General features: G+C 36.0%; 1 protein-coding gene across 7 annotated transcripts in view; it reads right to left on the bottom strand.

Annotated features, from left to right (window-relative positions):
• The window catches only part of ptpn3 (protein tyrosine phosphatase non-receptor type 3), a 228470-nt gene that overhangs the window by 67774 nt on the left and 148370 nt on the right, over positions 1-12326 (bottom strand). For all 7 annotated transcript variants that reach the window (XM_031903477.1, XM_031903476.1, XM_031903475.1 and 4 more), the window contains exons 10-13: positions 11226-11314; positions 10278-10341; positions 2633-2805; positions 1721-1855 (exon numbers count right to left, since the gene is read on the bottom strand). In XM_031903477.1, coding sequence (XP_031759337.1) covers positions 1721-1855; positions 2633-2805; positions 10278-10341; positions 11226-11314 — 461 coding nt within the window. The remainder of the gene's footprint in view (positions 1-1720; positions 1856-2632; positions 2806-10277; positions 10342-11225; positions 11315-12326) is intronic.

Genomic DNA, 12326 nt, shown 5'->3' with positions numbered 1-12326 from the left:
AGAGATTCATGCACACAGGGGAATGGAATTAACTTCATTTTACTACACTATTTAAGGAGATTTGGGGGTTGGATATCACTTTCATCCAGCTTCTGAGGAAGCGTACCGGATGTACGCGAAAAGCGTTGAGCAATTTATGAGCCTGTTGTTTTCTACGTTCTGTAAGTAGCCTGTTTTTAGCAGCATTTATATAATAAATGATTTTATACTATCTGCCATTTTTCTCTCTTTTTGCTTAAACTGAGGACCCGGGTGCGTCTCAATTTGAAAACAAGTTGTTTGTTTGGCTTGAACATATCGCCATCTGGTGAGCATTTAGCACTACTCACGTGGTGGATTTGCTAATACAGCATTACCTACACATGGTGATTGGCCTTATTTGGAGTTATTGTTTATAGATGTTATGCACTATTAGTTTTTTGTTTTTGTTCTATTCTTTTTGATCTATATGCGCTCCTGCTCTACATTTACAAAAAGTCATGCCTTATACAGTTGCTTGAAATGAGTGTAGCCAATCTGGCATTTGTGGTGGAAGAATGGAAGACTCTAGGCTATTCTGATGTGGCAGTCTGTAATCGGAATAAATAGAGAAGCCACCAGTCTGAATAAAAGGGATACTCTTGTTCACCAAACAGATATAGAGATCCCAGAAACATGAACTTCTCTGTGATGCAGGCATAAGAAGCAGGCTGGGGAGCAGGTGAGAAGTACTGCTCTGTCTTAGCAATGTTCTAGGTGGGAGGCAGTCCAGACGCCACTTGTGGGATCTTCCTGTGTGCCAAAACTGAGCATGTCACGTGGAAGAGGTCTCTCATGTGAAGACAGCTAACGCATAATAAGTGTGGGTCATTTATAACTATGTTGAGTGAGTCCCAACAGCAGTCACCCACAATAAATCTCATCTAGGATGGGAGACTAATCTCCCCCAAATGCCTTCCTACTGGTGATTTATGCTGTCACAGGAAGGCATTTCGAGAAGATTAATCACCCAGCATAGAGGAGATTTTTTGTGGGCAACTGATCTCTCCATCTGTCAAAGCCGTTAAAGCCCCACACATAATGCAATCCTTCCCGTTTCTTGTTTCACTGTGAAGTGATGTTATTTTTAATTCCTCCTGCTTTCAGTGTTGGGTGATGCACTGATTCCCTGTAAAGGTGAGGGACTTCAAGACCCAGAATTCATCACTTCACAGAAGAATGTGGCAAGGGTGGGGATGTTGGAAAATTATTTGTATGAGTATCATGGTATTTCTTAATGCGTGAAATCGGGCATGTTTAGAAAAAAAAATACATTTATATTTATTTGTGGAATTTCCACCTTTTCTACATAAACCCAGCTAGCTGAAGCAGCTCATGTAAAAAAAGGGGTATATTTTCCCTTTACAGGCTACAGAAATTAATAATAAATTAATAGAAGGGTGATAAAAAAAATTTTTGATACAGCTGAACCTATAAAACACATTTCTTTACTTCTTTGTCATCCCATTACAGCCAGTGCTCAATTTTACTTTTCAGAATTATACATTCAATTTTTTTATCCCCTGAAGTGCCTAACATTGAGGTTCAAAATATTAAAAAGTCCTGAAAGTCAGGCTTTTAAGGACAGATGACCATATCATGTTATTTAAGATTTGTTGCAAATTTTGGGAATACCAACTTTAGCTAAATGTACTAAAATAAGAAATATTAGGTAATGTTAAAAAAAAAAAGTTTAATTTACCAGTTTGGTGTTATAGGAGGAGAACGTGATGGAAGACTTTTGGTCTCAAGATGTTCCACAGATAATGATCTCCTTAAATCTGTGTTCCATACCATTCCACCAATCACCTTCCTGCATAACTGGCTGCTGGCAGATCTAAAACACAGCCATGGTAAATTCAATTAGCAGGATTTTTTGTTGATATGGGACAAATATACCACCTAAACCCAAACTGCCACATTAGCCAAAATCCCATCATCTCTCCCTAACTAATGCTGGAGGATGGGCAAGGGTGATTTTTAATAGTGGGTGCAAGCTTTCTGCGAACTAACTGGTGTTGCCTTTAACAACATTCAAGTGCAAACCTTTGCACCTCTGAAACGAGAAGAGAAAAGCTATACTCATTGCTGAAATGAAATATAGGAAATCCACATATACTAAATATAATGCATGCCCTCCATTGATGTAATTTCCCTATTAAAATGGATTTGTTTTATATTACTCAGCAGCATAGTGGTTTAATGTTTAGCACTGCTGTGTGGAGTGCTGGGGACTGGGTTTGACTCCAACCAGGGCACTATCTGCAAGAAGACTGTATTTGGTACTTTGGGTATATTTGGTTTCCTCCTATACTCTAAAACATACAGGAAGATGAATTAGTTCCTGATAACTTTGGCCCTAGTGTTTTTAAACAGAGATCATAGATAGAAAGCTCCATGGGAAAGGATTGATGTGAATGATGTGTAATCCCTGTTAAGCGATGAGCAATATAATTAAAGGATAAATATAATAATATTACAGTGTGGTGTGTGATATAGTTCACTGCCATATGAATAGATACTGTATTATACTAGTTTTCGGGACTAAACATATATCAATTCTGTAATATACTGATTTAATTTATAAATGAAACAATTGTGTAGGTATACTTACTTTGCTTGGTTTATTGCACCCAAAGTCCAGTAATTAGATGTTACCTTCCATTCATGGGTAAGTGATTTTCTTGTCTGGAAAAATGTATGATGTTCCACGCAGGATCTCCAAACGTTTTTGCAAGCGCGATAATTTAACATATTGAAAGTTACAATCTGTTCTCGGCATTCATTCTAAAATACAGAACTCTGAAGTAAGCAAAAACTGTTTTACAGCTGCTCTGTTCATTTCTCCTACTGTTCGAAAGTGTTAGAGGAATACTCTGCAGTCAACATACATTGCAACTACCCGTATTAAAGAGGACTTGTCACCTAAGGAAATCATTCCAAATCCATTTTTATCATGTTAGTTGAGCAAAGTAAACTTTATTTACACTACATAAATTATATAAACCTTGATTCTCTCAGTCTTGCAAGTACACAGGTTGGTGCCATTTTGTAAACACTGTAGTTTAGAAAAGCTTTGCATCATCTGAAAATCTTGTTTATGCTCCACAATCTGGCACCTGATGCCCATGTAGGAACAAAGAAATTGAAGCAGGCAGGCACTCCAGAACTCCAAAAATGTAGATATAAAGCTCAGGTTTGTTGGTAAAATCAAAAAAAGTTTAATTAACATATACACATAAATGCTATGAAGCCTTACGCGTTTCATGCCTTACTGGGCACTTAATCATAGGCTGAATGACATCTCACAAACACAACATATTTAAAGCCAAACTGGCCAATCACATTTCCAAAATGTTGACCAATCACAAAGAACATGTAATTAAAGGTAAGTACAAGACTATGTGGTATAAGATACAAAAAAAGCATTTATCTTATCAACATGGTATTAACAGAAATAATAATGAGGCATAGTTAAGTCTGTTGACTAATAGCTAATATGCATAAAAAATTATATTATAATATTCACTGTTTACATCCCCGAAAAGTAATGCTTTAATTAGCAGTAATATAGTAGGGGGAAACAGAGGCATATAGATCTAGTATCTATACTAGAGTATGTAAAATATGTGTTAGATGTAGTATAGAAGGGGGGCATAATAAATGGTAATAACATTATATATAGAAAGTATAAAAAATGAAGTAGATGTTGGCATTATTAGGCCATGATATAGCATGAAGTAATAAATAGAGTTATACATACCATGATACATCATAGTCAAAATTCAGCCCTTCTGGTTGTCTCGTATGTAAATAGAATATCCATTTTGTTTCCTTTTTGATTAGGACGCTTGTTATATTCCCACCACAAGGATCTGGATAAATTCTGTCTATACCAATGGCCATAAGGTTAGAGAGAGTCCTATAAGAGCATTCTGAGAAGTGCCTAGCAACTCTTTTAGCTTTCTACTGGTTTGGCTTACATATTGTTTACCACATTTCTTGCATATTAACAGGTATATGACATATTTAGTGTTACATTTAATAAAATGTTGAATTGTATATGTTTTTTTGAGTAATGGTTGAAGTAAAGCATTGTTTTGCACCACATCTATACTTGTAGCCAAGTGTGGGTACATTTATTAGATTGAATAAGACTGGGAGATAATTTGTTACCTATGGTTTCAGTTTTCACAAATTTATAACCATTATCTAGAATCTTTCTTAAGGTTGGGTCAGTTTTTAGAATGCTAAGATTTTTGTCTACAATATTTTTAATTGCTTTATATTAGGGACTAAATGTAAGTACACATGACAAAGTTTTAGAGAAGTTATTTTTATCGTTCTTTTCTTTTCTTATTATTTTTATTGCTCAGAGACTTAGGGGCCGATTCACTAAAGGCCGCTAACGTTTATCGCATGTTTTTTGCGTTAAAAAGCATGAGATAAATTAGTACAGATTCATCAAAGTCATTTCGCATGCGTTAAATAGAGCATTACGGTAATTATCGAATGAAAAGAATACTAACGCATGATTCACAAAAGCACATGAAGCGTTAAACGTGTTAAATATCGCAAGAAGCTGTGCGAATATTAACACCCATTAGCATGCACAAGCCATGCTGTTCCTGGCACTGTCAAACTTCTGTGCTGGGGTAGTGAAAATCCGCTTCTGATGTCTAGACAAGTCGGGTGGAAGCCTGATATACAGCCCCAGTAAAGTGGCACAAATTGTAATTAGCCTTTGCTGTACTGCACAATATTGCCAATCGTCATGGATTGCCTGGGTTTGTGGCTGATGACATAGATGACCCAATTCATCCCATATATCGTGTACAAAGTGCAGATGACAGAGGCAATCGAGTACGGGGAGAAATCGTAAACAATTACTTTACGTGCCACATTTCTGTATTCACAGTAACTAGAATTCACTAAGCACTTAAAGCTCATGTCCCTTGGAGCGGGTGAGTCCCCCGCCACAACAAATAGTAAAAACAGAAATGTTTACTAACATAGCACTAGAATCACATAGGACTAATGTTTGCATCGGTCTTGCATTATCATCAACAATAAACCTCTTTTCCATTTCAGGAGATTATTGTGGTTCTCTGTGGAGCTGTCTTGCTGACTTTACAACCCCTTGACCTTTTTGATGTTGTTGGAAAAAAATTATATATTTTTGCCAATTTTCTCAATGATGATCATCATGACATGAAACATACAACTTCATGGACAATAATGTAATTCTGGTATTTTTGGACATTACAAAGTTCATGTAAAGAAAACCTTTTTACAATGACCACCTCCAGTTCCAGACTTAAACAAAATATATGAATGCTTTTATTGTGTTGGCTACAATAAGCAATCCCATCACAACATAGTGACCTTTTGCTACGCATTGTTGCCCAAATGAATCCCTTTCTTCACAGTGTAATCAATAGAATACAAAGGCATTCTCTGACACTAACCCTATTAAACTACTGCAACTTGCTACTAACTGGCCTCACTAACTCCCATCCCTCTCCCTTATATTCTGTATAACTCTACTGTGAAGTTCCTCACTTTCCACTTCACTTGCTTCCTCTGGATGATAATCTTTATATGTACCTTCAATGTCAGAGAATTGTCGGCTGCTAATGTAGCCAGGCCTCTCGTCCTCAATGTTGGCCAAATGTGAAGGTGCACATGTTTTTTTTGTTTGTGTGTTGTGTCATATTTACTAAACTCTGAACTGTCACTGCTGTCATTAACATGAATAGGTATTTAAATTTTCAATTAACATTTACTAAACACTTGCATGTTTGGTGACTTAGGCTAAATCTCTGATCTAGAAGTTGCTTTGTTCCTTTCTGTTTTCAGTTGTGTGTTTTGTGTATTGTGACCTCTGTTTTTTTTACTGTGTTGTTTGGTTTTTGGCATCTGTGAGCACTCATGCCTCCTTCATGTAATTCACTTGTTTATTACCGCCACTACTGTGTACAATATTGCTGTTTATTTGGTCGCTCCACTGGCGCTAATTGTGCATCTGCACCTTCTGCGCTCTCCATCTCAACCATCACAGCGGAACTGCACAAAATGGTGGAAGTCATGTGGTACACAATGTGTAACACTTACTTGCGGAATATTGCGGAAATTTATTGCACGCAGCGGAAAATACTGATTGAAAATGTTTTATCGCCACATAAATAACGACAATAAAATCGCTTCTTAATTATGACGCGTGTCCTTTTAGTGAATCGAGCGTTGTCGCAAAAAATAAGAAGCAATAAAATTTTTAACGCATGCTATAAATAGCGCTCGTTTTAACGACCTTTAGTGAATTGGCCCATTAGAGTACGGTTTTATCTGCTTGATTGGTTTTATATCTCTCAAATAGATTATGTCTTTTAGTAGCTGCGGCTCTTTGAAAGGCTTGGTTCAGTATATTCTTTGCCCCCTTCACTGAGTCTTTCAAATAAGTCTTTAGACTTCAATAAGAAATCATCTTCTTTACAACAAATTCACCTAAGGCGCAAAAATTGGCTGTATGGTATAATGTGAATAAGATGTTTTGGGTGACTATATGTAGCATTGAGTGTTGTTGTTTGCAGAACACAATATGGTCAGGTACCATAAGCCAATTTGAAAAATTCATATCCTTGATTAACAACAACACATTGTTGAGATTTACTTTTGAAATTAATTTATTTTTTCTTAATTATCTAGACATCACTTTATCCACTGAGGATAACACAGTTATCACAACCCTATTTCGAAAAGAATGTTCTGCAAACACAATACTCAATTTTACATGTAGTCACCCAAGACACCTTATTCACAATATACCATACAGCCAATTTCTGCACCTTAGGTAAATTTGTTCTAAAGAAGATGATTTCTTATTGAAGTCTAAAGACTTATTTGAAAGACTCAGTGAAAGGGGATATGCAAAGAATATACTGAACCAAGAGCCGCAGCTACTAAAAGACATAATCTATTTGAGAAATATAAAACCAGTCAAGCTGATAGTACCGTACCTAACTCTAAGGGCTTCATTTATGAAATCACGAGTTCGAATCCCGAATGGGAAAAATTTGGATTGGATACGATAATTTCTGAAGATCGCAAATATCACGAAAATGATTATGAAAAAATCGTATTCGTCATGATAATATTGTATTGGCGATCTGAAATTTTCGTACCGAATGATTGTAAACAGCGGGAAAAACTTTCCGACTTTGATCCTTCTGTGCACGATTTTGGAAGCCTCCCATAGGAATCAATGGCACTCTGCAGCTCCAACCTGGCCCAAGGAAAGTCACGATAACGAAGCTTGAATGATTCCGAAACTTTCGTACTCGTGCCACAATACGATTTTGTCACACAAATTTTGTCGCAAAGTACAGAAAAGTCGCCAAACGGACGGAAAAGTCAAGAAAATACGCACGGAGCGTTCGTGGATAAGTAAATCTCCCCCTTAGTCTCAGAGCAATAAAAATAATAATAATAATAATAAAGAAAAGAACAATAAAAATAACTTCTCTAAAACTTTGTCATGTGTACTTACATTTAATCCCCAATATAAAGAAATTAAAAATATTGTAGACAAAAATCTTAGCATTCTAAAAACTGACCCAACCTTAAGAAAGATTCTAGATAATGGTTATAAATTTGTGAATAGGAAAACTGAAACCATAGGTAACAAATGATCTCCTAGTCTTATTCAATCTAATAAATCTACCCACACTTGGCTATCTACTAAATGCTGTATATATGTGGCGCAAAACAATGCATTACGTGTGAGTTTATAAATAAAATTCAATCCTTTAATTCAACCATTACTCAAAAAACATTTGAAATTCAACATTTTATTAATTGTAACACTAAGGGGCTGATTTACTAAGACACGATTTCGAATCCGAATTGGAAAAATTCCGATTGGAAACGAACATTTTGCGACTTTTTCGTATTTTTTGCGATTTTTTCGGCGTCTTTACGATTTTTGTGTAAAAACGCGAGTTTTTCGTAGCCATTACGAAAGTTGTGCAAAGTCGCGATTTTTTCGTAGCGTTAACACTTGCGCGCAAAGTCGCGCCTTTTTCGTAGCGTTAAAACTTAAAAGGCGCGACGTTTCGCGCAAGTTTTAACGCTACGAAAAAATCGCGACTTTGCGCAACTTTCGTAATGGCTACGAAAAACTCGCGTTTTTACGCAAAAATCGTAAAGACGCCGAAAAAATCGCAAAAATACGACAAAAAAAATCGCAAAATTACCGATCATTACGAAAAAAACGCAATCGGACGCATTCGGCCCGTTCGTGGGTTAGTAAATGTGCCCCTAAATATGTCATATACTTGTTAATATGCAAGAAATGTGGTAAACAATATGTAGGCCAAACCAGTAGAAAGTTAAAAGAGTATATTAGAGAGCACATTCTGAACATTTCTGATGAAAAAAGCAATACTACACTTGCTAGGCACTAGCTCCAATAGAACTCTCTCTAACCTTATGGCCATTGGCATAGGCAGAAATTATCCAGATCCTCATGGTGGGAATATAACAAGCGCCCTAATCAAAAAAGAAACAAAATTGATATTTTACCATGTAGGTAAGACAACCAGAAGGGCTAATTTTTTTACTATGATGTATCATGTTATGTATAACTCTATTTATTACTTCATGCTATATCATGCCTAATAATGCCAACATCTACTTCATTTTTTATACTTTCTATATATACTGTTATTACCATTTATTATGCCCCCTTCTATACTACATCTAACACATATTATATATACTTTAGTATAGATACTAGATCTATATGCCTCTGTTTCCCCCTACTATATTACTGCTAATTAGAGCATTACTTTATAATACAATTATATTTTTCATGCACATTAGCTATTAGTCAACAGACTTAACTATGCCTCATTATTATTTCTATTAATACTATGTTGATACGCTAAATGATTTTTTGTATCTTATACCACACAGTCTTGTAATTACCTTTAATTACATGTTCTTTGTGATTGGTCAACATTTTGGAAATGTGATTGGCCACTTTGGCTTTAAATATGTTGTGTTTGTGAGCTGTCATTCAGGCTATGATTAAGTGCCCAGTAAGGCACAAAACACGTAAGGCTTCATAGCATTTATGTGTATATGTTAATAAAACTTTTTGATTTTACCAACAAACCTGACCTTTATATCTACATTTTTGGAGTTCTGGAGTGCCTGCCTGCTTTAATTTCTTTGTTTTTACTTGGCTCCCTCATGCTGAAGGTCTGGGGCATGCGCACCTACAGGTAAGAACTTCTACCTTCTCTACTTAGCCCTATATATACACCTATATTTGATTACCTGATGCCCATGCCCTTGCATACATGAATGCAATGACATCTAGGAAGTGATGAATGGAAAGTAAAAGTTATTGTAATATATGATTGACAGATGAGATTTTTATATACATTCGTAACAGGTATGGATGTTGTAATTAAAAAAATGGGTTTCATCTTTAATTTGCAAAGGTCTTTTTTACACAGCTTATGTGTGGGTGACAGGTCCCCTTTAATAAGAAGTTGGTTCTCTCAACTCAATTAAAAAGTGTCTCCATTCTCTCAGGATATAAGTCATTTACTACGAAAATGTTTTACTTTGATATCCGCTCTGTAAAAGTTAAAAAACAAAATAAAAACTATTGAAATAAAAAGTGTCTCCAGACAAAAGTATTTCATTTAGCATAGAATTTGTGTGCACTATTCCTAGGTTATTTTAAGTTATGTTATATTTGATTAAACTGGGGGTTATAGGTTTGATTGCAAGTTAAGACCTCAGATTTGAGGAAATATCCTTTAAGTAATCTTGGTGGAGCTTTATTTGATATGGAACATGTGATGTCAGGGTAGCTTATGTCCAATTATGAATTACAGTGCCTTTAATTATGCTGTGATTAAAAGGTTTCCTTTAATTATTGTACTGTACTAAGCAGTTTAAGGCAGAAGCGGCACGTGCCTAGGTGCTGCAGGGTGGTAGTGGGGTGCTGGGCACGTACCTCTTCTGTCTGCCTCATCCAAGTTCCCTAGTGCCCAGTGTTAATCTGTAAGCCAGATCATCTGTGAGCACAGCTAATGAGCAAGGGAAGTAAGGGGTGGTGGGTGAGCTGGAGGGTGGTGTTGAGCAGTGGGAGGGCTTTGACAAGTGGGGGGGGTGACATGTGTGGGAGGGGCATGCATTGGGCACAGTTCACTTTTGGCCCGGCACTGTTATTAAAATGCACTTACCTGTTTTTGACGCTGATGTAAAAAAAACTTTTTCCGTTTGAATGAGATTTTTAGAATGTTTACCCTAAATAAATAAAAATATAATAATTACTATCAAAACATTAAACAATACTGCCTAAGCATTTCAGGTTTCACAAAGTTAGAACTCTCTGAATTACAAACTTAGTTGCACACGCCAAAGGCCAAAATGCAATGTTTATGGGCCTATCAATTAAAAGCTACTAGGCAGAGGTTCGACCTGTGCAGTTTTAGGTCACTGACAAGACCATAAAGTGAGGTCGTTAGTGAGACAATTTAATTTAACGCTGTTCAGCTTTGGCATATCGGACCATAAGGTATGAAAAATCCACTCATGATAACCAACAAATTCTGGTACAGTATATATTCATCTTTGGAAAACTTTCCTTTCCATGACTATTGTCAAAATAATCCATTACACAGGGATAGGTTAAAAAAGCAAGCAAGCATTTATCCAATTTTAGGGTTAAGTGTGATCACTGCTGAATGCGGTTAAAGACAGGGTGGCATTTTTCCCACCTCTATTTTGTCAACAGGGATCGCATGGAATAAAGTTCCCAGAGATTGAACATTCTAACTAATGAAAAAAATGTACATTGTAAACATTTTATCAATAGTTTTACACTGTTTTCTAAAGCACCAACATATTCCACAGAGCTGCAAATTAACTGCAAGCATGTCAGTAAATCAATTTCACTGACTTGTCTGCGGTGATTACAGTGCTTTCAAAGGAAATGTTGGGGTGTTTTGTTCCCAGCATTTTAATGCCTCACATGCCATTTCCCTTAATTAATATCTAATAGATAACATTACATTAAAAAATGCAAATTGTTTTTAATTCCCACCTTTTATTTAATTCCCCTACATGCTATATGTGTTTGTGGGCAAAAAGTTGATAATATATCCAAAGAACAGTACTAACATACTAACCAGGGGTAGAAGCTGGTGCAGATAAGTTTTCTATACACTGCTACTCCACCAGAAGCAATTCCAATTAGTAGGTCTAAATTATGAAGGTCCTGGGGAAAAAAAATATATATTTAGGCGTCTGTTTACTAAAGTTCGTAAAGATTCAATATTCTTGCAACAAAATTAATGCCACTCCCATGTTTACTAAAGTACAATGAGATAGATTTTTCTTTTGATAAGTGCCAATATTTAAAGGAAAACTATACCCCCAGAATTAATACTAACCAACTGATAGTTCATATTATGTTAGGTGACCTATTAAAGAATCCTGTCAAACTGTAATATATATATCTCAGTAAATATTGCCCTTTTACATCCTTTCCCTTGATCCACCATTTAATGATGGGCTGTGTGCTCCCTCAGAGATCACATGACCAGAAATAATGCAGCTCTAACTGTAACAGGAAGAAGTGTGTAGGCAAAAGGCAAAACTCTGCTCATTACCTGTAACCTAGCATGTATGCGTGCCTTGGCTTGTTTGTGTGCTTTGTGAATCCTATGATCTCAGAAGGTGGTCCTTAATTCTTAAAGGAACAGTAACACCAAAAAAAGAAAGTGTTTTAAAGTAATTAAAATATACATGTACAGTTGCCCTGTGCTGGTAAAACTGGTAAGTTTGCAACAGAAACGCTACTATAGTTTATATAAATGAGCTGCTATGTCAACACGGGGGCAGCCATTGAAGCTGGGAAAAAGGAGAAAAGGCACAGGTACATAGCAGATAACAGATAAGCTTTGTAGAATATAATGGGGTTTTATCTGTTATCTGCTAAGTAACCTGTGCCTTTTCTCCTGTAAATGGCTGCCCCTGTGGCTACACAGAAGCTTTATTATATAAACTATAGTAGTCTTTCTAAGGAAAACACACCAGTTGTACCAGTACAGGGCAGCATTACATTATATAGTAATTACTCCATACCTTAAGTCTACTAAAAAAATCAATAAAACATTAATTAAACCCAATAGGATTGTTTTGCATCCAATAAAGATTATGTATATCTTAGTTGGGATCAATTACAAGGTAATGTTTTATTATTAGAGAAAAGGAAATCAGTTTTAAAA

This window comes from Xenopus tropicalis, chromosome 6, assembly GCF_000004195.4.
Source record: "Xenopus tropicalis strain Nigerian chromosome 6, UCB_Xtro_10.0, whole genome shotgun sequence".
NCBI lineage: Eukaryota > Metazoa > Chordata > Amphibia > Anura > Pipidae > Xenopus > Xenopus tropicalis.
The sequence above is the reverse complement of the archived record's forward strand: the minus strand, read 5'-3'. Positions and strand labels throughout refer to the sequence as shown.